At 34.3% G+C, this 23,480-nt stretch overlaps 2 protein-coding genes across 2 annotated transcripts; one reads left to right on the forward strand and one right to left on the reverse strand.

Annotated features, from left to right (window-relative positions):
• The first annotated feature begins 6,816 nt into the window (after positions 1–6,816).
• On the forward strand, positions 6,817–7,324 carry LOC145121812 (17.4 kDa class III heat shock protein-like). The gene is made up of 2 exons (XM_079057513.1): positions 6,817–7,018; positions 7,128–7,324. Exons 1-2 carry the CDS (start codon positions 6,817–6,819, stop codon positions 7,322–7,324), a joined length of 399 nt encoding a protein of 132 aa, XP_078913639.1.
• An 807-nt stretch (positions 7,325–8,131) lies between these two features.
• LOC145121813 (receptor-like protein EIX2) lies at positions 8,132–9,907 on the reverse strand. Its single transcript, XM_079057514.1, has one exon. It carries the CDS (start codon positions 9,905–9,907, stop codon positions 8,132–8,134), a length of 1,776 nt encoding a protein of 591 aa, XP_078913640.1.
• Positions 9,908–23,480: the final 13,573 nt, after the last annotated feature.

A 23,480-nucleotide genomic window follows, 5' to 3' on the forward strand; every position in this document is an offset into this window, starting at 1 on the left:
CAAATAGAAGAGCATAATCTGAGATTAAAACATGCCATTGAATAGTTTCAATGTATCTCAAAAGAATTAGGAATTTCACTTCGTTTGTTTCGTCTAATGGTGGAATTGGTGAATCGTCATTCGCCTACCTTTATGAAATTTGCACTTGGATCTCGGCATCCCATTTTTGAGTTGTGAATCTTCATAGTTGGATCCTAACCTTGATATTATATCTTTGGGTTATTCTATTAAGGTATCTTGAAATCTAACTAAAACTTTCTTTCTTTTCAGATGTCTACTCCTGGAAACACTTCTACTTCATCCTCCTCCAACCAGAACTTCTCCTTGCTCAATATATGCTCCAAAGTCGTTATGGATGGCTCAAACTATAACGATTGGATGCGCAATATCAAGATGGCTCTTCGTTTCGAGAACAAAGAATATGTTCTTGAAAAGGAGCTCAAAGAGCTTGATGAGAATGAAGCTACTCCTGAAGATCTTGCTGCCTACAAGAAACATTACGATGATGCTACCAAAGTGGCATGCATCATGGTGGCAACTATGTCCCCAGAACTGCAGAGGTACTATGAGGACTACTGGCCTTTCGAGATAAACAAGGACCTTATGGAAAAGTACCATAAGCGAGCTCGTCAAGAAAAGTTCAAAGTAGTCAAGTCACTCATGGCTTGCAAGATGAAAGATGGGGAGTCGGTTGTGTCACATGTGCAAAGAATGCAACGCTACATAGAGCGTTTGGTCAAGCTCAATATTCACTTTGATGAGGAATTGGCCATTGACATGGTCTTGAACTCACTTCCTGAATGTTATGGTCAGTTTATTCTAACTCACCATTTGAACAATACTGAGCAGACCTTGGCCCAATTGCACAACTTGTTGCAGACAGCTGAGGCAGGGATGAAGGGTAAAAGTATACCCTCCACACCTGCTAGTGCCCCTGTTTTGGCTATTGGACAGGGAAAGGGGAAAAAGAGGAAAGGTCCTCCCAAGCAAAACTGGAAGAGCAAGGCTCAAGCTGGGTCATCTAGTAATGGCCCAAAGGCTAAGCCCAATGGTTCCACTCCCCATGTTTCTGATCCAAAAGAGGCAGTTTGCTTTTACTGCAACCAAAAAGGTCATTGGAAGAGATCTTGCCCACAATATCTGCAAGATATCAAGGATGGCAAAGTGAAGCCATCTTCGGCAGGTATTTACACTATTTCTGCTAATAACTCATTATCTTCTCGTTCATGGGTCCTTGACACAGGATGTGGTTTTCATATCTGTTCTGATTTGCAGGGTCTAAAGGAAAGTGAGGAGATAGAGCGAGGAAGGATAAACCTGATCATGGGAAACAAAAAGTCTTCACCAGTAACCAAGTTCGAAGTTTATCAGCTTCTGCTTAGTAATGATGTTAGATTAGATTTAATAAATTGTTGCTATTCGTCTGAGATGACGAGAAACATTATTTCATTTCATGCATTGTTCAGACAAGGTTTTACATATTCTTTTAATGATTTGAATGGTTCAATTTCTGTTTATAAGAATGGTGTTTTTATGTTTGAAGCTTTGTCTTGTAATGGTGTGTATGAAACAGTGACTTGTGTTGATAGCTTAGGAAATAGTGTACTTAATATTGACTTGTCTAATAGTGTAGACAAGGCATGCTTGTGGCATTGTCGTCTTGGACACATTAACAAGAAACGCATAGCCCAACTCCAAAAGGATGGAGTGTTGGAATCATTTGACCTAAAGTCAGATGATATGTGTGAATCTTGTCTTTTGGGAAAGATGACAAAATCACCATTCACAGGGTCTTGTGAAAGAGGTGAAGGTCTGTTGGATCTCATACACACAGATGTGTGTGGGCCCTTCAGATCAACTACAAGAGATGCTAATCAATTCTATGTGACTTTCACTGACGATTATAGCAGATATGGATATATCTACTTGATCAAGCATAAGTCAGAAACTTTTGAAAAGTTCAAAGAGTTTAAACATGAAGTCGAAAATCAATTGGGCAGAAAGATAAAGATACTTAGATCCGATAGAGGCGGGGAGTATCTTAGTATCGAGTTTAACGACTATCTGAAAGAATGTGGGATAGTCTCACAATTGACTCCTCCTAGGACACCACAGTTAAATGGTGTAGCTGAGAGGCGCAATCGAACCTTGTTAGACATGGTTCGTTCTATGATGAGTCGGGCTTTGCTTCCTATTCACTTCTGGGGGTATGCCTTAGAGACAGCCGCCCACATCCTCAATCTTGTCCCTACAAAGAAGGTTGCCAAAACACCTCACGAAATGTGGACAGGGAAAGTTCCCTCGTTAGCACATATTAAAGTCTGGGGTTGTGAGCTTTCGTAAGACGAGAGACTCACGACAAGCTAGCAGCTAGAAGTGAGAAATGTGTTTTCATTGGTTACCCAAAGCAGTCTTTTGGATATTTGTTCTACAGGCCTAGTGAAAACGTGGTCTTTATAGCACGAAGAGGAGTCTTTCTTGAAAGAGAGCTCATATTCAAAGAGGACAGTGGGAGCACTATTGACCTTGAAGAAATTCAAGATTCAGCCAATGAAGGAACCTTAGATGACACTAGCACTCAACCAGAGGAAACAGTTCCTGTTGAACCAATCGATAACTCATTACCTCTTAGAAGATCCACTAGGGTGAGTGTGCCACCTGAGTTGTATGGTTTCCATATTACTTCAGATGGTGACACATTCATAAGTGACAGAACACTGGTAAACTTAGATGAACCAGTCACTTATAAGGAAGCAATGGAAGGTCCAGAGGCTTCCAAGTGGAAAGAGGCAATGGACAGCGAGATTAAGTCCATGTATGACAACCAAGTTTGGAATTTGGTTGATAGTGCACCAGGTCGTAAGACAGTTGGGTGCAAATGGATCTTCAAGAAGAAGACAGACATGGATGGAAATGTGCACACATTCAAGGCTCGACTGGTTGCAAAAGGTTTCACTCAAACCCCAGGGGTTGACTATGATGAAACCTTCTCGCCAGTGGCTAAGATTAAATCTATTAGGATATTGCTCGCCATAGCTGCCTTTCATGATTATGAAATCTGGCAGATGGATGTCAAAACTGCTTTCCTTAATTGGAAGTTGGCTGAAGATGTTTACATGAGTCAGCCAGAGGGTTTTGTTGATGCAAAGTTCCCTAATAGAGTGTGCAAGCTTGAGAAATCCATTTATGGATTGAAACAAGCATCTCGCAGTTGGAATCTTTGCTTCCATGAGAAAGTCAAAGAATTTGGTTTCTCTAGAAGTGAAGATGAGTTCTGTGTGTATATCAAAGCTAGTGGGAGTATAGTAACTTTTCTGGTGTTGTATGTCGATGACATATTACTCATTGGTAACGACGTTCCAACCTTGAAAGAAGTTAAGTCTTGGCTTGGAAAGTGTTTTGCCATGAAAGACCTTGGAGAAGCTGCCTATATTCTTAGGATTAGAATATTGAGAGATAGAAAGAAGAGACTAATTGGACTTAGTCAGAGCACATACTTGGATAAGGTACTAAAGAGGTTTAGTATGGAAAATTCCAAGAAGGGAGAGCTACCTATCCAGAGCAATACCAAATTGAGTAAGACTCAATGCCCGAGTACAGATGTTGAAATAGATGACATGAGTCGTGTACCTTATGCTTCCGCTGTCGGATCGATCATGTACGCTATGACATGTACTCGCCCTGATGTGGCATTTGCTTTGAGCATGGTCAGTCGCTATCAGGGAAACCCAGGTAGAGCTCATTGGATAGCAGTTAAGAATATACTCAAGTATTTGCGAAGGACAAAGGACTGGGTTCTTGTGCTTGGTGGCAGTGATACTTTGAGAGTAGATGGTTACAGTGATGCCAGCTTTCAGACGGATAGAGATAACTTCCGTTCTCAGTCGGGCTGGGTATTTTTACTGAATGGAGGAGCAGTTACTTGGAAGAGTTCCAAGCAAAATACGGTGGCTGATTCTACTTGTGAATCAGAGTACATTGCAGCAAGTGAAGCGTCGAAAGAAGCAGCTTGGTTGAGGAACTTCATCGGGGATCTCGGAGTTGTTCCAACCATCCAGGAGCCTATGGAACTGTTCTGCGATAATGAAGGAGCGGTTGCCTTGACAAAGGAACCGAGAGATCATGGTAAGACCAGACATATCGACAGAAAGTACCATTTCATCAGACATAGAGTTGAAGAAGGCCATCTTATAGTAAAGAGGGTGTCATCTGAAGATAACCCAGCAGATCCCCTCACAAAGGGTCTGAGTAGGGCTAAGCATATTCAGCATGCTCGGAGCATAGGACTGAAAGATGATATTAGTTTTAGTAGTTAGATTAGTTTTTGAAACTTGTAACAAAGTAAATGTAATTGACTTTTGGTGATTAAATAATAAAGTATTATTTATAAGTTTGGCTACTACCTTTTGTCAATTGTTTATTATTGTGTTTCATTTTTGCATGTTTTACTTCCTGAATAATGAGATTATTCAAACTCCACAGTCGCTCGTACTCTTGGAAGTAAGTAGTGAATTAAGACTGTCATGAATTGGATTGCAGATTGTCTAAGGATAGACATGGCAATAGAATTGCTGCAATGTTCATGAGTACTCAGAAATTGAGATTTGAGTATTGGATAAACCCACGCTCAGAGTATTACTTCATGGAATTCATCACGAGTAATACTGAGACGATAATATCTTATAATCTTGAAACGAAGATATATGAGTTGTAATTTACAAGTCGGTTGTGCATTGGTGATACGAAAACGCATCAGTAACTTGGTGTTATAAAACGTATTGTCATGCATAATTTGATGAGTAAAAGATACAAGCATATGAGTCAACGTTTATTCGTTCCTTTTGCCCTAACAGGAAAAGCGATATCTGTGGGCCCCTCGATGATTTGGTGTTGACTTATGTGCTGGGCCCAGCCAGGACTAAATTGATGTGTTCAATTAGAAGTCCTACATCATCACAAATCAGGAATCGGGAAACATAGATTCTGGACAAAGAGATTGATTATATTCCATGTCTTTTGTCTGGGGATATCAAGCAGAACGAAGGGTTATATGATCACTTATCTTAGGACACATAACTGACTGGGTCAGAGTTCGGCAGCAGCTTTTTGGAAGCTACAATTTGCTGGTCAAATTTAGAAGGCATACTAGCAATTATAGTTACAGACTTATCCAAGTGGGAGACTGTTGGATTAGGTGTCTAAGCCCATAACTATAATTGGTATGTACTTGAATTGACAGCAGCACAGTCCTTTTGGGTTGCCCTCAACCTAGCAACTGGACAAGGAAATTATGAAAGGAGAGATATTAATTTATAAGATTAATAAATTAATATATATATATAAATGATTTATTAATATGTTAATGGATTAACAAATTAATTAGAAATCATTATGTTTAATTAATTGTTAGCCAGAAATTAATCAGAATTGATTTTGGGGTTAAAAGAATTAATTATAAGGTACAGGGACTAGTTTGCAATTATCTAATAGTTGAGTGGAAGGCTCTAGAACCCCCTTGGAAGAGGGTGGACGAAATCTTTAGGGGAAACCCTAATAATTTCGTCCATAGGGGCTTGGATAAGGCCCTTGGGTTTGCTTAGGCCCTAAGCAAAGGATAACTAGGGTTTCCCTTAAACCCTAGATCCCTCAGCTATATAAGGAGCCTCCTGGTTCATGTTTTTGGTCACTCTTTCTTTTGAAGAAACCCTAAGGCCGAGATTTTGCATACTCCCTCTCCCCTCTCTCTTTTACTTTCCTTCTTGCTAGTTTGGGTGTGATTCCATTAGAGGCATTACACTTGTGGTGCTAAAGCTTCCAAGAAGATCAAGATCAAGATCAAGGGAATATCAATTGTTTACTATAACAATTGAAAGGTATGTAAACCCTAAACCCTAGTTTGATAATTTCGAAATTAGCCTCTCTCCTCTAGGGTTCTTGTTTTGCAATTCAAAGTTGTATGTTCAATAGTTAAAACATAGATCCAAAGTAGGTTGCATGTGAACTTAGGAATTGTTTTCTAGTTTATTTGTTGTACCTAAAACCCATCAGGAACCGGTCGGGCCGGACCAGGACGTTATTTTTGTGGATTTTTGGAACCGGGAACTGGTAGGAACCGGAACCGATATAACCGGAACCGGTAGAACCGGAAAAAACCAGGACCGTATGATGCTATTTTTTGAGGACCGGTTCCAACATTTGAAGACACGACAAGAACCGGTAGGAACCGGGAACCTGTAGAACCGTCGGGCCGGTTTGGTTCTTGATTTTGGCCGAAGCCGGTTCCCGGGTCGGGTCCGGTTCCGGCCGGTTCCGGCCGGTTTGGTCCTTTTGCTCATCCCTAGACTGCAGTTGAGTGCTGGATGGAATTCTCCCTCGCAAGCTATTATATAACACGTCTAGATGATTTAAAAAATTCATACTAGACATGCTTAATGGCATCTCTCCAGACAAGTTGTTTCTAGATAAATCCAAGAACAAATTACATGAATGGTCCTTAAGGTTTTGTTTTTTTCCCTAAAGTAGTCCCTACGAAATTTTTTTCCCTTAGATGGTACCTACGGAGCAAACATTGCACACAAAAGGCCCCTATGACTAACTACAAATTCTGTTAAGTTTTTTTAAATGACAAAAATACCATTTGTTTTATGCACACATATGGTCCTCTCTCTCTCTCTCTCTCTCTCTCTCTCTCTCTCTCAAGGACCATTCGTGTAATTTGTTCTCAATAAAAAAAATACTCACCCCACCTCTCTCTCTTTCTCTCATCAAGAAATCAACTGATTAATTCTCAATTCTAATCTCAAAAGAAACAAAATCATGAGCAGGGTTGTGATTTCTTCTCCAGGAGATCTTGATTGTGGTGGTTTAGTGAGCCATCAGTTGGATGTCCCTGACGCAACTGGGAAGGTAATCTTCCCTTCTTCTCGTTCTCATCATGGAAATGAAGAATCGGAAGGCAACATTACACTGGATATACTGGAGACAGCCAAGGAACTAATTATGTACATGGACGTACCTGGTTTATCCAAATCCAACATCCAGATAATGATTAGTTGATGTAATTTGAAGAAAATTAGGGATTTAGAGAGATCGACCGAAGTTGTGTGATTGTTTGTTGTATGTGACAGCGGAGGATGAAAAATTACTGGAGGTGAGAAGCAATGGGAAGAGGAAGCATGAGGAAAATGAGGAGGAAGGTTGCAAGTACCTGAGATTGGAAAGGAGACCTCCTCAGAAGCTGATCACAGTTGCAATCACAGTTGCAGGTGACGTTTGGAAAAGAAAATTCAAGAAATCACAGTTGCAGGTGGCGTTCGGAGGTTAGGAACACGATTGGAAACATGCGGCCAACAATGGAGGCTTGGTGGTGGTTACACAGTCGTGAGGAGGGAGATCCAATCTACAACGACCCTATGGGGGTTTAATATGCGTCGTCGCCGGTTGAGAACCAAGGGAACAAGTCTCCGTCTTCATCTGATCGGGGAGCAAAATAGAGAAATAGGGAGGTCCGAGGCTGCTTAACCCCATGGAAGGGAACGAGCAGTAACGGTAGCGAAGGAAGGGAGGTTCGTGGGTTTCTTTAACAACTGGATGAGAGATTAGAAGCGGCGGTGGCAGCTCCTGGTTCGCCGGCAGCTTCTTTGACAAAAGGAGCCCTCGACAGGACTGCTAAGTGACGGAAAGAACAACAACAATCAGCTCTGATTAGGGGGTGTTTGTGGCTATTGGGTATCGACAGGAAGGAAGAAAAAGACGGGCTATTGCCCTATTCTGGTGGCCAGAAAACGTACCTCCGGTAGCTGGTTCTTCCACCTTGTGAGAGAGATATAGGTAGAATGGTCAGAGAGAGAGAGAGTGTCTCACTTTTATTTTTAATTTCAAATTAACAAAATATTAAAAACAAAATAAATAAATAAAAACAAAGGGTATTTTCGTCTTTTCACATACACTTAACAGAGTATGTTAACAAATTTAGTCATAAGGGCCTTTTGTGTGCAAGGTTTGCTCCGTAGGTACCATCTGAGGGAAAAAAATTTCGTAGGGACTACTTTAGGAAAAAAAACAAAACCTTAAGGACCATTCATGTAATTTGTCCTAAATCCAATGTTTCAAGTTGTTTCATTTGACCAATTTAATCCGGAATCTCTCCAAGCAGACCATTCTTTGACAAGTTGAGTGCACGCAGTCCATAGAGATTGGTAAGTTCATTTGGGATTTGTTCTGTTAAGTTGTTGCTTGACAAGTCATTGCTCTTTAACAATCCCAGATTACTAATGAATTCACGTTCATCTCCTTTCCACTCGATCGTTGCATGGTCAACATAGTCATTATAAAGTTTAGCGTACAAAACACCCGAGGAAAACCATTCAAATGAAGAGGAATGTACATTATGTGTTGGTAATGATGCTGCTTGAACCATGTCTGTAAGATTATCCAAACACGAGGGGATGGTTCCATGTAGATTGTTCATTGACAAATCGAGAATTTGAAGATTAGCTAACTGACATAACTTTAAAGGGATGGTTCCAATGAATTTGTTTGATTTTAGGATAAGAACATACAACCTTGATAAGTTTTCCCCAATCCAAACAGGTACGTTACCAGAAAACTTGTTGGCCCCCAAATTCAAAAAACTTAAACTCTTGCAATTCTTTAAAGACAAAGGCAATTCTCCAGAAAAGTTGTTCTCGTATAGATACAGTGCCTCGAGTTTGATCAAAGATCCAACAGAGGTAGGAAGCCTTCCAGATAGATTGTTGTCTTCTAGATTAAGAACAATTAGTTCTTTGAAACACCATAAACAGTCTGGAAGTTGTCCGCTTAGAAAATTATGGGAGAGGTAAGGAACAACTAAAAACCCAGGGACAATTTGGCATAAGAAGGAGAGTCCACCATAGAATTTGTTTCTAGAAAGATCTAGTAATGCCACAGTGGAAGAGATATTTGTTATTGGACCATAAAATTTGTTGGAACTCAAATCTATCCAAGAAGTGCTGCCAATATTTGATGATAAATCTGATGCTTTCCCGCTGATGTTGTTGGAAGAGAGATTCAGATATCTTAATTGAGAAGGCCACATGTCCCAAAACCCCGGAGGAATTGTGTCTGAAATTCCATTATTGCCAATATCAAGATACGAAAGATTTTTCAGAGTTTGAATCCATCTTGGGAAGTAAGGCCCTAGATTGCAAGAGGTCATATCAAGAGTGGCAAGATTTTTCAATGTTAGGGTCTCATTGGAGCGTGTCCCTATAAATCGGTTATGACGAACAAACAACGCTTGTAATGTAAGCGATGTGCATCCAGAGAAGTTGTTAAGAAAATCAGGAAATTTGACAACAGAGTTGTTATCGAACAACAAAATTTCCAAACTACAGAGGCTAGCAAGATATTTGGGTATCCCATCTAACAAATTTCCAGAGAGCTCAAGAATGCGAAGCTTATTGCTGGTTAATGGGAACAACCAACCATACATGGATGAGTTGAGATTGTTGTTTCCAAGAAAAAGGTATTCAATTAATGAAGAAGAGTTGAGAAATGAAGAAGAATATGGATACATGACCTGTGAGAGCTCACATCCCCCTAAGCTTAAAAAAGATAGTTTCCGGATATTCAAAATCACATCCACCCAATAATTTTGTTTGGCTAGAGAAATCCCATGCATATCAAGTGCCTCCAAATGAGAAAGATGAGATAACCACTCTAGGTTCCCAACTCTACACGTTCCAAGGGATCCAAGATTAAGCACTTGCAAGTTTGTGAGGTTTCCAAACTCTAGAGGGATGATTCCATAAACAGAGTTATCAGAAAGGTCAAGGTGCCTTAATTCTGTCAAGGAACTAATGGACCTGAGAATGGTTCCATTCAAATGCTTTGAACCAAGGTGAAGGTACCTTAAACGAATCATGGAACCAATGAAGGTGGGAATGGTTCCATGAAAAGAATTATCGAAAAGATTAAGATGATTCAAATTGCTTAAATTAATCAAAGAATTGCTAATCTCACCTTCAAGACCATATCCGGAAACATCAAGCCCTGTGACATGATGTGTTTGGTTGTTGCACGTGACTCCACTCCAGTTATGAACTTTGAAATCAAGAAGAGCACATTGGGGTCTTGGAGGTGAGCTTTGAAATCAAGAAGAGCACATCTCTCCTTATCAGAACACTTTCTCATTATAACACCATTATCATCTCCACCTCCCAATTGGTTGGAAGTTATAGTCTCAGCGTGTAGCAAGAGAAGTGAGAAAATTATAAAAACACAAGGATTCATTATGTTAATGCATATCTTTGTGACTTTTTTATTTTATTTTTTTGGTAGTGATGCATATTCAAACTGCCCCTCCTGAGGGTTTATATAGTCTCAATTGTGAAGACGAAAAATTCAAATGAACAACCACAAACTGGTGACATATTTGTGTGGGGCCTACGATATGTAATTTCTATGAAATTTTAATGAAAATGTAAGACAAAATAAATATGAATTGAAACAGAGATTGCCCCAAATTAGACTTTTAAAGACTTACAAGACTTGGAAATTTGTATTTATGAATTGTATATTTTCCCATCCTGTGGTAGTTTTTGATCCTCTAGTTATATGAAATGAGTCCCTAAAAACGAACTGATGGAATCAAATATAGTAGATATAAGTGAGAACAGTGATATGATATCATTTGGGTCCAAGAATTTAATGACCATGAAAAGAACTTATCTCGCTTAAATTAATTAAATCCTAAACTTGTTAGAAACAAGTCAAGTTGGTCAATTTCAGCTTTGATCCATGGTCTCCAACATTGTTAAAAATAACATTTTTTTGAAAAAGTGCCTAACTAGTAGTGACTCTTTAAAACAAGAGGGTAATAAACTTGCAATTTATATATTTTGAAAAAAATTTGAATGAATTCTTTTTATTAATCAGTCTTATACTAAAATGTTTAACGTCTTTATTAACAACAAAATTAAAGAATGGACGACCACAGTTTCTAGACCTCCCTAGCATTGGTGCTATGTTAAACAAATTAATTTTTTCTTTTCATACACAAAACAATAAAAAATATATAAATGAATGAACAGTTCAGAAACATGCAACCATAATGTAATGTACTTCGCATAAAAGAATGAAGTGTTAGACTAATAATGTAAAAAGAACAAAATTTTGATTCTAACAATGTAATGATAACAACAAGACTTTTAATGAATTGTGTAGCTGGTGGTCCTGCCAGAGTGAAAAGAAATGCGACAGACAGATTAACCGGATCTGATCTCAATATTGGATCTCATCTTAAAATCTAAGAGTAACATCAAGAAAAACAGCTAGATTAGATTCATTCTAATATAGCTAATTACTTTACATGATCATGAGATCTATAAAACTGTGAGCCTCACATAGCATCAATTAACCAATTAGCATAAGTTATTCTTCATATATTTCCGAAGGCGGGGTCTAATTCTACGAAGAAAAAAAAAAAAAAAAACAAAAAAATTGAAAAAGATAGTAGCGGATTTTCAACGAGAGACTTGCTACCAATATTATCAACAGTACGCTTGAATTTGGGGCTTCATTCCCCTTTGACTGCTTCTGCTTCTGTTTCACAGTCTCCGGCGCCTCTGTACTGCAGTCGGAGTTCAACGATTTTCGTGTCAGATCCGCCCGGCCAACAAACTGTATAACCTGCGCTGTTTAAGCAAGCGTCCTGGCCCATGGAAAGCAAGCCGTACATATACTAGTATAAAACACTTATTCATGGAACAAAATCTGTGTATATCTATTTTCTATTTTCATTTTGATTAAAAAATATTTTTATCCATTCAAACGAATTAATTAATTAATTGCTAAGATGTCCATCCGTTTTTTTTTTGGTATTGCTTTAGATTTTATTTAAATACTAGTTTATCATCCGTGTGAACCACGGTTATAAAATTAATTAAACTTTCATAATAAAAATTTATAATTATTATTCAATTATTTTAAATAAATTATTAATTAGGAGATATATCAAATTTTTATAGTTGTTATAAATTCAAATTTAACATATGATTAGAAAATGTAAATTTAAATTTTGAAATGAGTTGCCTAATATATCTACATGATACATGACATAATATTAATGAGGAGTTATATTAGAATGACACTTGGTAATGGAGATTAAAGCTATTCATTTATTAGAATAGGGATTAAGGGTTTGTTTTTTGATTATCTGATTTAGTGGTTTATATGTCTACAACATTTCTTAAAGTAACCTTTTTTTATTGTTTCTATAATTGAGTAAATACCAAACGTTTAGGATTTTCTGTATAGAAGTTACTGTACAAATTCATACTTCGACAATTTTTAGTCTATTAATTTTCTTAATTTTATTCGTTGAACGAAAGTTTTGTCATAAAAGCTTTTATGTTTTGTAGATATGGACGAGATATGGACGGTTTTACCTTAAATTGAAATTTATGTTCAATGTCTTAATTTTGCACACTTTTTTTTTCCATTTTTGAGCTTTTGGAAGGTAAAGTACAGGCAGGCGTGCCACATCAACGACTTGGCATTTTCGAGTGAATGGACGCCGATAAAACTATTTTAAATAATAAATACACATCGTTACTTATTAATATGTACAAATACATAAATATGTATTTTAAACAATATAAACCATATGAATAAATGTGAGCCAATCATTTTACTTATTTTAAGAAAATGTGATTAATACATATTATTAAATTAAATATAATTGATAAATACCATCAAATTTAACTAGAATGGTATTTTAGTCAATTAATATAGATTTAATAAAGTAAATTTGCATATTTTAAGGGATCATAGATTCTATTAATTTTAAAAATCCGATTTTACGAATTATAATGTTTTTAATTCGGACATTCTAACAGAATATGTTTGAGTATGTTCAAAAATAAAAATATTGTAGAACAATAAAATAATAAAAATATTATTGAACATATTTCTTGATCATGACTTTAAAAATTTCTTGTAGAATAACAAATTTTCGAACCAGCAATTGAACAATTAAAACAAAAAATTACATTATTTCTTATAGAATACATGTAACAATTGCTAGGAATTACATTTATTATTAAAGAATAAAACTAAAAACTTTCAAATCGGGAAAAAAACATCAAAATCTAACAAAGACACTAATACATTCTAAAAGAATAATGTTGCTAAGAGGCGTCGTTCAAATTTCGTGGTCCGTTCTTCAAGCATCAGCTTCTGTGGAAACAAATCCAATGAATAAATTAGTGAGAAAATATCTATATTCCATTCCAACATAATTGGAATTCTGATAGAATTGGAATTCCATTCTAATAGAATTGGAATTCATTTATCAATAATTATATTAATTCGGGGCATTCTAACAGAATATGTTCATGATTATCATAAAAAACATTCTTTTCTGATAGAATACTATAAACGAAGAAATACGATTCAGTTGAACCATTTTAGCGAGCGCTTGGTGTGCATCAAAACAACTTTCAATTTCCTGTAAAAATTAAACAATCAGAACAAATTCCCAATTCACCAAAAATATTTCACCTTGAAAGAATTAGACAATAAACCTAAACACATCCAAAATTTCTTTGATTTCTGTCAAACAATCAACCCAAACATCCATTCTTTATATTGAAATCAAATCAAATTATAAAACCCATTTGAAGATTAAACTTCATTGGTTTACAGTAAATCAGTCAAAGTAAGAAGAAGAAGAAAGAAACTTGTACCCATCGACCTCCTTGTCTCTCGTTCTCACCTCACCAGAAAAAAAGGAAGAAGTGGCAGAGCTGCCTACTGCCGCCGCTGATTTTGCTTGTCCCTGCCTAATCGATTTTGTTGTAATGGAATACACAGTGGTGTATGGCAACGATCAATAAGAGAGTCACCGGAGAAGGGTGACTGCCCCTCTCTTTCTCGTCTTTTCTTTTTTCTGTCAAACACAACAATCGAACGCCCCTGGATCGATGTTGTCATGATGCTTCTTCCCTCCGCACCTCCTCGTGATTTCCCAACTATCACAGAAGCTCCGTCGACATGCCCTGTTCCTTCGTTTCCCTTACCATCAGCGTCTTCGACTGATTAGAGGGGTGGGGCACCGATCGATAACTGCTTCCTTCAAACCAACTGCCGCCTTTTCATCCCGTCGATTGAACCACCCACCTCTCTTCCCTTCACACACTATGCCGAAATTGGGAGAGAAGCAACCGAGAGCTGCTTGATTGTTAAAGGTCGATGTTTCTGTTTAGGGTTTTAAAGCTGTAATGTAAACGATTTTGCCTAAATTAAAGGGTTTATGATTTGAATAATTAATTACCAAAAATAATTAAAAGCTAGGATTACAAATTTACCCCTATCTAGGTTTTTAAAATGATTGGTCCACATTTACGCCTACAATAACTTAATAATTACTTTAAACACCTGAACCTAAGATTACAATTTTACCCCTATCTAGGTTTTTAATATGATTGGTCCACATTTATGCCTACAATAACTCAATAATTACTTTAAACACCTGAACCTATCTCTCTCTCTCTCTCTCTCTCTCTCTATATATATATATATATATATATATATATAGGGCTAGGTTAATATGTTTCTTATATTTATTGTGTGCTAGAATGCACTAATAGGAATTTAGTAAAATTAAATAATTCTTTAATTAAATAAGGATATATATTAAATGATTTCCATAATTGTATGTATATTAAATGATATTCATAATTATAATTCTCTTTTTATGGAAACTAATTAAATTTGTTATTAATGTCAGCAATAACATTCTTTCAAAATGAATTCATACCTAGGTTTTTATGTATGGGTTCGTTGTTTGTTTCAGTACTCACTCACTTAAAATACAATAAAGTTGCATGGAATATGAAGAACAATAGTGCATTCTACTAGAATACATTCTCATTCTGCTAGAATACACTCTCATTCTTCTAAATACGAATTCATTTTGAAAGAATATTATTGTCGAAATTACTAACGAATTTAATTAGTTTCCATACAAATGAATTATAAGTATTGATATCATTTAATATACATATAATTTTTACTAAATTTTTATTGGTGCATTCTAGCACACAATAGATGTGAGAAACATTTGAACCTACATCTCTCTCTCTCTCTCTCATATATATATATATATATATATATATATATATATATATATATGTGTGTGTGTGTGTGTGTGTGTGTGTTTAATTTGTATAAATACATTTTCTTTTATAAATACCTGTAAAATGTATTTATATATTTAAAAATATATTTATATGTTTAAAGACCTATTTAAAAAATACATTCATAATAATAATAATAATAATAATAATAATAATAACTAGAAAGGTTACCCCCGCTACGCGGGGGCCAGAAGCTTTCAATGTTGTTTCCCGATCGATAAATATGACAGACGTAGAAAGTGCAAGGATGACAATCCCGGGCTTTGCCCCGGACCGTTTTGTTCATGTTTTTATGAAAAAATGTAAAAGTTTTGACTACAAGGACCAGAAGTGTCAAAATGGCTAAAGAATTAAAGCGGTAGGAATTAGCAAGTTTTTAAAAAAGGAATCAAAGTTGTCGAACCGTTACAGTTTTGTGGCCAAACTTTAAATATTAAAAGGTTCCTAAGTAGAAAAGGGATCAAAGTTGTCAAACCGTTAAAGTTTTGTGGCCAAACTTTAAATATTAAAAGGTTCCTAAAAAATGTAAAAATATCGATTATAAGGACCAAAAGTGTCAAAATGGCTAAAAAATGAGGACTAAAGTTGTCAAACCGTTAACGTTTTGTGGCCAAACTTTAAATATTAAAAGGTTCCTAAATAGAAAAGGGATCAAAGTTGTCAAACCGTTAAAGTTTTGTGGCCAAACTTTAAATATTAAAAGGTTCCTAAAAAATGTAAAAATATCGATTAGAATGACCAAAAGTGTCAAAATGGCTAAAAAATGAGGATCAAAGTTGTCAAACCGTTAAAGTTTTGTGGACAAACTTTAAATATTAAAAGGTTCCTAAATAGAAAAGGGATCAAAGTTGTCAAACCGTTAAAGTATTGTAGCCAAACTTTAAATATTAAAAGATCCTAAAAAATGTAAAAATATCGATTACAATGACCAAAATTGTCAAAATGGCTAAAAAATGAGAACCAAAGTTGCCAAAGTATAGGGACCAATTCTGCCAAAAAAACAACATAAAGTCCAGGGACCAAAAGTGTCAAAATGGCTAAAATATGAGGACCAAAGTTGTCAAACCGTTAAAGTTTTGTGGCCAAACTTTAAATATTAAAAGGTTCCTAAATAGAAAAGGGATCAAAGTTGTCAAATCGTTAAAGTTTTGTGGCCAAACTTTAAATATTAAAAGGTTCCTAAAATATGTAAAAATATCGATTACAAGGACCAAAAGTGTCAAAATGGCTAAAAAATGAGGACCAAAGTTGCCAAAGTACAGGGACCAATTCTGCCAAAAAAACAACATAAAGTCCAGGGACTAAAATAGACAAAAATTATGGAAGTTCACTATTCATAAGAAACAATTTCCATAATATATATATATATATATATATATATAATATTAATATTATTATTATTATTATTATTATTATTTTAATCATAATAAAATTTGAATTTTAAGTCTTCCAGTATTTTAAAATATATGGGTGGTTGGTGGTTCCAATCCCACCACCAGTCCCTTTCATCCCTCTATGCCTCGATTTTTAAGCAAGTGAAAAACTCAACGTCGACATGTCACACCTACTTATATAGGTTACCGATTTTACCTACTAAAATCTCAAAATGAAAAAAACAATTGTAGACTGAAGCCATTAATGAACATAAATTTCAATTTAGGGTAAAACCATCAATTTCTACAAAACTTAAGAGCTTTTATGTTGGTATCCCAAATTAAAAAAATCACATACTTAGGTCTGAACAAAAACATGGAAAAAACAACATTTTTTGGTCAACCACGTTGACCATTTATGCAAATTACTTAGAAAACAATAATAAAATCCAATAATTGCTCGAGAAAAAGAATACACAAGCCAAGATCTCAAGGTTAAGTAGCTCAATTTGCTAAATTTATTAAAGTTGACACATATTGAATAATTTTGTGTATTGCGGTTATTATTTTTTTAAATACAGTATCCTCCGCAATACATGTGATGGATTCTATTGAATGCATTGGTAGTTGCTAAAGATTTTACTACACGATTTTACAATTTTTTTCTTAAATATACAATTAGCATAAACTGGTATATTCCAAATACGCCAAATACGCCAAGCTATAAATTGGTATTACAATCTTTGAGAACAATTAACATAGAAAATGGACAAAGTTAGTGTTTTGTGAATCTGGAATACTCATTTAAACGAATTATTGTCAAGTGACACTTGACTTGTTTAAAAGTGTTGGATACGAGGAACAAAACATCCTCAAAGCAATCTTCAAAGTGAATGAGGGTAGACTGAGGATAGAGTTAGGGTCAAAGTAAATGGGTATCCGCAAAAAATGGCGTAATATAAAATAAGATAAAAACAAAAACCGCAATTTCATTAGACATAAAGTTCAACTTCCATAACAAAGTTACATTTTAAAGTTCGCATCTTCGCTCTTTCATTTTACGAAAGCGAGTATTTACAAAGATAAATTTTTATTTTCAAATTTTCATGATTGTGCTCATTTTGTAGAGAATTAAATTATAAAAACTTTGGTTTTTTAGATTTGTTTTATAAAGGAAAAAAATATGGATGAAAAATAAAGTGGGTAGAAAAAAAAATCACCAGCCAATGGTAGCTTGCCATGCCATGTGGCTGGGAGTGGGGGAAGAGAGGGTGAAGGTGCATGAAACGCGTGTATGGCCAAATATTCTTTTTTTTTTTTCATTTTAACTCTCCAAACAATTAATTTTTATGGGAAAATACCAAAATCTCACACAAAGGAGATTTTGTTTCAAAAGGACCCGGTCAAGGTTCTTTTTTTCCGACCACATTAGATGCTACTTACAGGGTCGGTCCAAACATATATGAGGCCCGAGGCGAAAAGAAAAAAATGGCCCCTTAAAGAAAAATATAATAAAGATTCAAAAAATATATATATCAATCTTTTTTCACTATAGACGTGTACAATTAGCAATAGTAAGCAAGCCAAATTGTTTATCTTTTGAGCTAATTTGTGTTTGAATCAACTTTACGACCTAAAAATCATTTAGGTTATCATTATATATATATATATATATATATATATATATATATATATATATATATATATATATATATATATATACACACACACACACACACACACAGAGAGAGAGAGAGACACACACACACACACTACATAACCCATAAATTTTTGGCCCCCTAGAGACGTGGGCCCTGGGCGGTCGCCCGGGTTGCCCACCGTCTGGGCCGACCCTGGCTACTTACCTATTCATGAATTTTTGAGACATGGTACCAGATCTTGGAGAAGATACGAGCTATGATCAATATTACGCTTGAATTAGGGGTTTTTTTAGTGCTAATTTCTCGTTTGCCTGGTACTTCTGTTTCACCTTCACAAGTTCACCCTCACCGGTGCCTTGGTAGCGGAAATTCATCAAACCAAAAAACAGTAAGACGAAGTGGCCCACAAACAGTCTAACCAGTTTTTGCTAGGAAAATGCGTCAAGGGCCATTTATGCAAATTACTTAGAAAACAATAATAAAATCCAATAATTGCTCGAGAAAAAGAATACACAAGCCAAGATCTCACGGTTAAGTAGCTCAATTTGCTAAATTTATTAAAGTTGACACATATTGAATAATTTTGTGTATTGCGGTTATTATTTTTTTAAATACAGTATCCTCCGCAATACATGTGATGGATTCTATTGAATGCATTGGTAGTTGCTAAAGATTTTACTACACGATTTTACAATTTTTTCTTAAATATACAATTAGCATAAACTGGTATATTCCAAATACTCCAAGCTATAAATTGGTATTACAATCTTTGAGAACAATTAACATAGAAAATGGACAAAGTAAGTGTTATTGTATGCATAAATGTGAGCCAATCATTTTACTTATTTTAAGAAAGCGATTAATACATATTATTGAATTAAATATAATTGATAAGTACCATGAAATTTAACTAGATTGGTATTTTAGTCAATTAATATAGATTTAATAAAGTAAATTTGCATATTTTAAGGGATCGTAGATTCTATTAATTTTAAAAATCCGATTTTACGAATTATAATGTTTTTAATTCGGACATTCTGACAGAATATGTTTGAGTATGTTCAAAAATAAAAATATTCTAGAATCATAAAATAATAAAAATATTATTGAACATATTTCTTGATCATGACTTTAAAAATTTCTTGTAGAATAACAAATTCTCGAACCAGCAATTGAACAATTAAAACAAAAAATTACATTATTTCTTATAGAATACATGTAACAATTGCTAGGAATTACATTTATTATTAAAGAATAAAACTAAAAACTTTCAAATCGGGAAAAAAAACATCAAAATCTAACAAAGACACTAATACATTCTAAAAGAATAATGTTGCTAAGAGGCGTCGTTCAAATTTCGTGGTCCGTTCTTCAAGCATCAGCTTCTGTGGAAACAAATCCAATGAATAAATTAGTGAGAAAATATCCATATTCCATTCCAACATAATTGGAATTCTGATAGAATTGGAATTCCATTCTGATAGAATTGGAATTCATTTATCAATAATTATATTAATTCGGGGCATTTTAACAGAATATGTTCATGATTATCATAAAAAAACATTCTTTTCTGATAGAATACTATAAACGAAGAAATATCATTCAGTTGAAGCATTTTAGCGAGCGCTTGGTGTGCATCAAAACAACTTTCAATTTCCTGTAAAAATTAAACAATCAGAACAAATTCCCAATTCACCAAAAATATTACACCTTGAAAGAATTAGACAATAAACCTAAACACATCCAAAATTTCTTTGATTTCTATCAAACAATCAACCCAAACATCCATTCTTTATATTGAAATCAAATCAAATTATAAAACCCATTTGAAGATTAAACTTCATTGGTTTACAGTAAATCAGTCAAAGTAAGAAGAAGAAGAAAGAAACTTGTACCCATCGACCTCTATGTCTCTCGTTCTCACTTCACCAAAAAAAAAGGAAGAAGTGGCAGAGCTGCCTACTGCCGCCGCTGATTTTGCTTGTCCCTGCCTAATCGATTTTGTTGTAATGGAATACACAGTGGTGTAGGGCAACGATCAATAAGAGAGTCACCGGAGAAGGGCGACTGCCCCTCTCTTTCTCGTCTTTTCTTCTTTCTGTCAAACACAACAATCGAACGCCCCTGGATCGATGTTGTCACGATGCTTCTTCCCTCCGCACCTCCTCGCGATTTCCCAACTATCACAGAAGCTCCGTCGATATGCCCTGATTAGAGGGGTAGGGCACCGATCGATAACTGCTTCCTTCAAACCAACTCCCGCCTTTTCATCCCGTCGATTGAACCACCCACCTCTCTTCCCTTCACACACTATGCCGAAATTGGGAGAGAAGCAACCGAGAGCTGCTTGATTGTTAAAGGTCGATGTTTCTGTTTAGGGTTTTAAAGCTGTAATGTAAACGATTTTGCCTAAATTAAAGGGTTTATGATTTGAATAATTAATTACCAAAAATAATTAAAAGCTAAGATTACAATTTTACCCCTATCTAGATTTTTAAAATGATTGGTCCACATTTATGCCTACAATAACTCAATAATTACTTTAAACACCTGAACCTAAGATTACAATTTTACCCCTATCTAGGTTTTTAATATGATTGGTCCACATTTATGCCTACAATAACTCAATAATTACTTTAAACACCTGAACCTATCTCTCTCTCTCTCTCTCTCTCTCTATATATATATATATATATATATATATATATATATATATATATATATATATATATATATATATAGGGCTAGGTTAATATGTATCTTATATTTATTGTGTGCTAGAATGCACCAATAGGAATTTAGTAAAATTAAATAATTCTTTAATTAAATAAAGATATATATTAAATGATTTCTATAATTGTATGTATATTAAATGATATTCATAATTATAATTCTCTTTTTATGGAAACTAATTAAATTTGTTATTAATGTCAGCAATAACATTCTTTCAAAATGAATTCATACCTAGGTTTTTACGTATGGGTTCGTTGTTTGTTTCAGTACTCACTCACTTAAAATACAATAAAGTTGCATGGAATATGACGAACGAGAGTGCATTCTAGTATAATACATTCTCATTCTGCTAGAATACATTCTCATTCTTCTAAATACGAATTCATTTTGAAAGAATATTATTGTTGAAATTAATAACGAATTTAATTAGTTTCCATACAAATGAATTATAAGTATTGATATCATTTAATATACATATAATTTTTACTAAATTTTTATTGGTGCATTCTAGCACACAATAAATGTGAGAAACATTTGAACCTACATCTCTCTCTCTCTCTCTCTCTATATATATATATATATATATATATATATATATATATGTGTGTGTGTGTGTGTGTGTGTGTGTGTGTGTGTGTTTAATTTGTATAAATACATTTTCTTTTATAAATACCTGTAAAATGTATTTATATATTTAAAAATATATTTATATGTTTAGAGACCTATTTAAAAAATACATTCATAATAATAATAATAATAATAATAATAATAATAATATTAATATTAATATTAATATTAATATTAATATTAATATTAATATTATTATTATTATTATTTTAATCACAATAAAATTTGAATTTTAAGTCTTCCGGCATTTTAAAATGCATGGGTGGTTGGTGGTTCCAATCCCACCACCAGTCCCTTTCATCCCTCTATGCCTCGATTTTTAAGCAAGTGAAAAACTCAACGTCGACATGTCACACCTACTTATATAGGTTACCGATTTTACCTACTAAAATCTCAAAATGAAAAAAACAATTGTAGACTGAAGCCATTAATGAACATAAATTTCAATTTAGGATAAAACCATCAATTTCTACAAAACTTAAGAGCTTTTATGTTGGTATCCCAAATTAAAAAAATCACATACTTAGGTCTGAACAAAAACATGGAAAAAACAACATTTGGTCAACCACGTGGACCATTTATGCAAATTATTTAGAAAACAATAATAAAATCCAATAATTGCTCGAGAAAAAGAATACACAAGCCAAGATCTCAGGGTTAAGTAGCTCAATTTGCTAAATTTATTAAAGTTGACACATATTGAATAATTTTGTGTATTGCGGTTATTATTTTTTTAAATACAGTATCCTCCGCAATACATGTGATGGATTCTATTGAATGCATTGGTAGTTGCTAAAGATTTTACTACACGATTTTACAATTTTTTCTTAAATATACAATTAGCATAAACTGGTATATTCCAAATACGCCAAGCTATAAATTGGTATTACAATATTTGAGAACAATTAACATAGAAAATGGACAAAGTTAGTGTTTTGTGAATCTGGAATACTCATTTAAACGAATTATTGTCAAGTGACACTTGACTTGTTTAAAAGTGTTGGATACGAGGAACAAAACATCCTCAAAGCAATCTTCAAAGTGAATGAGGGTAGACTAAGGATAGAGCTAGGGTCAAAGTAAATGGGTATCCGCAAAAAAAATGGCGTACTATATAAAATAAGATAAAAACAAAAACCGCAATTTCATTAGACATAAAGTTCAACTTCCATAACAAAGTTACATTTTAAAGTTCGCATCTTCGCTCTTTCATTTTACGAAAGCGAGTATTTACAAAGATAAATTTTTATTTTCAAATTTTCATGATTGTGCTCATTTTGTAGAGAATTAAATTATAAAAACTTTGGTTTTTTAGATTTTTTTTATAAAGGAAAAAAATTATGGATGAAAAATAAAGTGGGTAGAAAAAAAAATACCAGCCAATGGTAGCTTGCCATGCCATGTGGCTGGGAGTGGGGAAGAGAGGGTGAAGGTGCATGAAACGCCTGTATGGCCATATATATATATATATATATATATATATATATATATATATATATATATATATATATATATATATATATATATATATATTTCATTTTAACTCTCCAAACAATTAATTTTTATGGGAAAATACCAAAATCTTACACAAAGGAGATTTTGTTTCAAAAGGACCCGGTCAAGGTTCTTTTTTTCCGACCACATTAGATGCTACTTACAGGGTCGGTCCAAACATATATGAGGCCCGAGGCGAAAAGAAAAAAATGGCCCCTTAAAGACAAATATAATAAAGATTCAAAAAATATATATATCAATCATTTTTCATTATAGACGTGTACAATTAGCAATAGTAAGGAAGCCAAATTGTTTATGTTTTGAGCTAATTTGAGTTTGAATCAACTTTACGACCTAAAAATCATTTAGGTAATCATTATATATATATATATATATATATATATATATAT

This window comes from Lactuca virosa, chromosome 6, assembly GCF_052849685.1.
Source record: "Lactuca virosa cultivar CGN04683 chromosome 6, Lactuca_virosa_CGN04683_v6, whole genome shotgun sequence".
In the NCBI taxonomy this organism is placed as follows: domain Eukaryota; kingdom Viridiplantae; phylum Streptophyta; class Magnoliopsida; order Asterales; family Asteraceae; genus Lactuca; species Lactuca virosa.